This window comes from Entamoeba nuttalli (assembly GCF_000257125.1).
Source record: "Entamoeba nuttalli P19 unplaced genomic scaffold asmbl_5074, whole genome shotgun sequence".
NCBI classification, from domain to species: Eukaryota; Evosea; order Mastigamoebida; family Endamoebidae; genus Entamoeba; species Entamoeba nuttalli.
In genome coordinates, this window is record NW_008577223.1 from 1 (window position 1) to 3,502 (window position 3,502).

The window sequence follows — 3,502 nt, forward strand, 5'->3', positions numbered from 1 at the left end:
GTTGAATGAAATAGATTTAATAAATAATAATGCATAAAACAAATCAATGAACTATATTAAAACAAATCAATACAACACATTCTAAGTGTTATTAGGAGAATAGAATTAAATAAATGTATTAAAGAAAGATTACAAACAAAAGAAAGAACAAGGATAATGGAAGAATGAATAAAATATAATAAGAATTATGAGCAACAAAAAGAAAAAGAGAAGGAACTAGAAAAAAGGAAATAAAATTAATGGATAGAAGAGATGTTGAACGAGGGTATGATTCAAAGAAACAACGAAATGTTCAAGAACGTAAATACTCAGAAATTGTAGCATTGAAACGGTATAATAATTGGGTTAAAGCGTGTTTAATCAGAAAATATATTCCAGAACATTCAAGAGTATTAGATTTTTGTGGAGGGAAAGGAGGTGATTATATTAAATTTAATCAAAATAGTGTTAGGAGTGTATTAACATGTGACATTTCAGGAGAGTCATTAAAAGATGCAGAAAAAAGATATAAAGAAAGAGAGCCAGCATTTAGATTTAATTTGAAAACAATTAAAGAAGATTGTTTTAGTTCAGAATTGTTAAATAAAATACCAAGCAATAGTTCATTTGAAGCTGTTTCATGTCAATTTGCTATTCATTATAGTTTTGAAACAAAAGAAAGAGCTTATCAAGCAGTTTTTAATTTAACAAAATATTTAAGAAAAGGAGGATTATTTGTTGGAACAACAGTCAATGCATATAGAGTAGTAAAGAAATTACGTACTGTTCCAGGAAATAAATTTGGAAATGAGTTATTTACTATTCGTTTTGATGAACAATTTGATAAAGAGAATATACCTACATATGGAGCAAAATATTATTTTGAATTAAAAGATGCTATTGACAATTTACCAGAATATCTTATTCCATTTTGTGAATTTCAAAAAATTTGTGAAGAACATGGATTGAAATTAATTGGATTTTGGGATTTTCATCAATTCTATAGAGAATGGATAAAGTTTCAAGAATATAATGAATTACTTGATAAAATGGGGAAGATAGATTATATGCCAAATAATCAATGGGAAATTATTAGTTATTACTGTGCTTTTGTCTTCCAAAAAGTTCGCTGATTAAAAATAATTTTGTTTTATATATCATTTTATTTTTATGAAAAATACAACTTCAATCTTAAAATAAAACAGTTTCATAGAAATGGATTTTGAGAAAGGTGTTTGTTTTGTGGATGGTGTTTAAATGTTTTTCAATTTGTAAATACAAAATAAAGAATTACATTCATTTTGAATAGAATTGTTTGGTTCGATTTAAAGCAGGGAAGTTGGAATTTAGTAATAAAACTCTTATACCAAAGTTAGAGAAAGGGATTATTTCTGTATTTGTTGTTTGTTTTATATTTTCACTACAAGACAATTTTCAAAAGTATTGTAATTAATTGATTTAGTCATTAGAAGGGATGATTACATTTCAGTGGAAAAAAAAAGAAACTCCATTTATAGACACTGAAATGATTGTATTTCCTGGAGATGTTATTGCACAACCTATACCTCAAAAAAATAGTGGGTATGTTCAGATTAAAGAAACTAAACGATCATTTTTCTTTTGGAACCAAGAAAATGACATTAATAGTTTTTATAAAGGAATTGAGTTAATGCAAGCTGTATTTAATGGAGAACAAATCCAAGCTTTTGACACAACAATTCCAGCACAAATTCAACCAATATATACTATCAAAAATGGAAAGATTGTTATTGCTGATGTTTCTTTAAATAAAGTACTTAATTGTAAAACAATTGAAGAAACACTAAAAGAACATCCTGAGGATGTAAGGGAATTAGCACTTCTTTGTCCCCCTGAAGAGATTGAAGGAAAAACCAATGAAGAACTAATTTCTGTTATCATTGATAACATTCGTTCTAATCAATTTCAAGAAACATTACGTCTGATTGAAAATGCAATTCATGCTGGAGAAGGAGATGTCATTTGCCAACAGACAGGAGCAGAATTACATCACCAAGGGATTGGAGGAATGAGAGTAGTGTTATTAGATATTGTTAATCGTTATAAATTATAAAGACTAGAAACTCATTTTTTAATTTAGAACATTTAAAACTTATTTTTTATAATAACATATTTATTGTTTAGTTTTAATGTTCAAAGTCTCACAACTTATAGAAGGTAGAAGGAAAAAGCAGATATTTTTCTTAATAGTTCATAACTAAAGTTATAATAAAATACTCGAAACTTTTGTTTTTAGAAAAAGCTTATTAGATGCAAACAATACAATAATTGAATCAGTCTTTTTATTGTAGGTGTTTTTTAACTCTTTCCTAGATAAGTTGTTAATAATACTAAGTGTTGTAAGTGTTTTCAAATTAATTTTACTAATACTCTAAGTTAGATGTAATGTGTCTTGTTGTTGTCAAAGATTTATAAATACTACTTCAATAAAATCCACTTTCTCTAACTTGACTAGATATGGTTTGTGTTAGTGCTATTATCTATTTTTTATTTTTAAAGAGTAGTTACACATTTTGAGTAAGTCTTTTCCTTATAAATGTGATTTAGGTTTAATAGTATAGAATGGTATGTATCTTTTATTATATTATGAAACAGAAGAGACTAATCAACATCTTTGTGTGTTTCTTATAGAAATAATGATACATCTGTTGAAAAATAACAAGGATGGCATTAATTATCAACTGGAATTTATTTCACTTCAATCATTTATTATTTATTAATTGAGAAGAGATTTTTAGTAGTTAATGTAAATTAGTAAATTAAAATTTATTTAGTTGTACTTAAAAAAATAAAGCATAAGAAGAAACTCTTAATACATTCTTGGTGATTATATTCTTTTTTTATTTCGTTGTCAATAAAATTAATTAACATACTATGAATAAACTCTATTAACTTGGATTTTAAATTCTTCAAAAAAAACTCATTCATAGGCACAAAGAATAAAAGTGTTATGTGTTATAATATTAAAGTATTTTATAGACTAGTAAAGTAATTTTCATTCTCTTCTCTCAATCTATTTTCTTTTTATCAGTACAATTGGTTTCTTTTATTGTATCAATAATGAGTTAGAGATTTATAATTATGTATGTTATACATAAGCAAAACAATAATTATGTATTTATTCTTCCTAACTCGAAATAGATATGTTAGTTTTATAAACAAAATCATTCTTCAATAATAAATAGAATAACATATTCATATTAAAGAAATAATCATTAGTTTCATCATTAAGAATATGTTATTCATTATGCGTTTAAATAAACATTGTTAGTAACTTAGACACAATAAAATGCTATTACTTTGACCAAAAGACAAACAGTATTTAAAAGAAATATTTATACCCTTTGTTCATGTTCAACATTCTCATTAACATTAAAAATTATCCTCTTTTTAACATGAACCTCTGATTTAACAAGAGGTTTGAAATTGATAGTATTAAAGAAAAATAAAAGATAGTCTCACTAGTCATTAAAATATCAAAAAA

General features: G+C 25.1%; 2 protein-coding genes across 2 annotated transcripts; both read left to right on the top strand.

Moving 5' to 3' along the window:
- Nucleotides 1-239: 239 nt before the first annotated feature.
- On the top strand, nucleotides 240-1,112 carry ENU1_118760 (mRNA capping methyltransferase, putative; the record flags this gene model as incomplete). Its single annotated transcript, XM_008859761.1, has 1 exon — nucleotides 240-1,112. The coding sequence occupies one exon, from the start codon at nucleotides 240-242 to the stop codon at nucleotides 1,110-1,112; it is 873 nt and encodes a 290-aa protein (XP_008857983.1).
- A 341-nt stretch (nucleotides 1,113-1,453) lies between these two features.
- On the top strand, nucleotides 1,454-2,071 carry ENU1_118770 (hypothetical protein; the record flags this gene model as incomplete). Its single annotated transcript, XM_008859762.1, has 1 exon — nucleotides 1,454-2,071. One exon carries the CDS (start codon nucleotides 1,454-1,456, stop codon nucleotides 2,069-2,071), a length of 618 nt encoding a protein of 205 aa, XP_008857984.1.
- Between the last annotated feature and the right edge of the window lie 1,431 nt (nucleotides 2,072-3,502).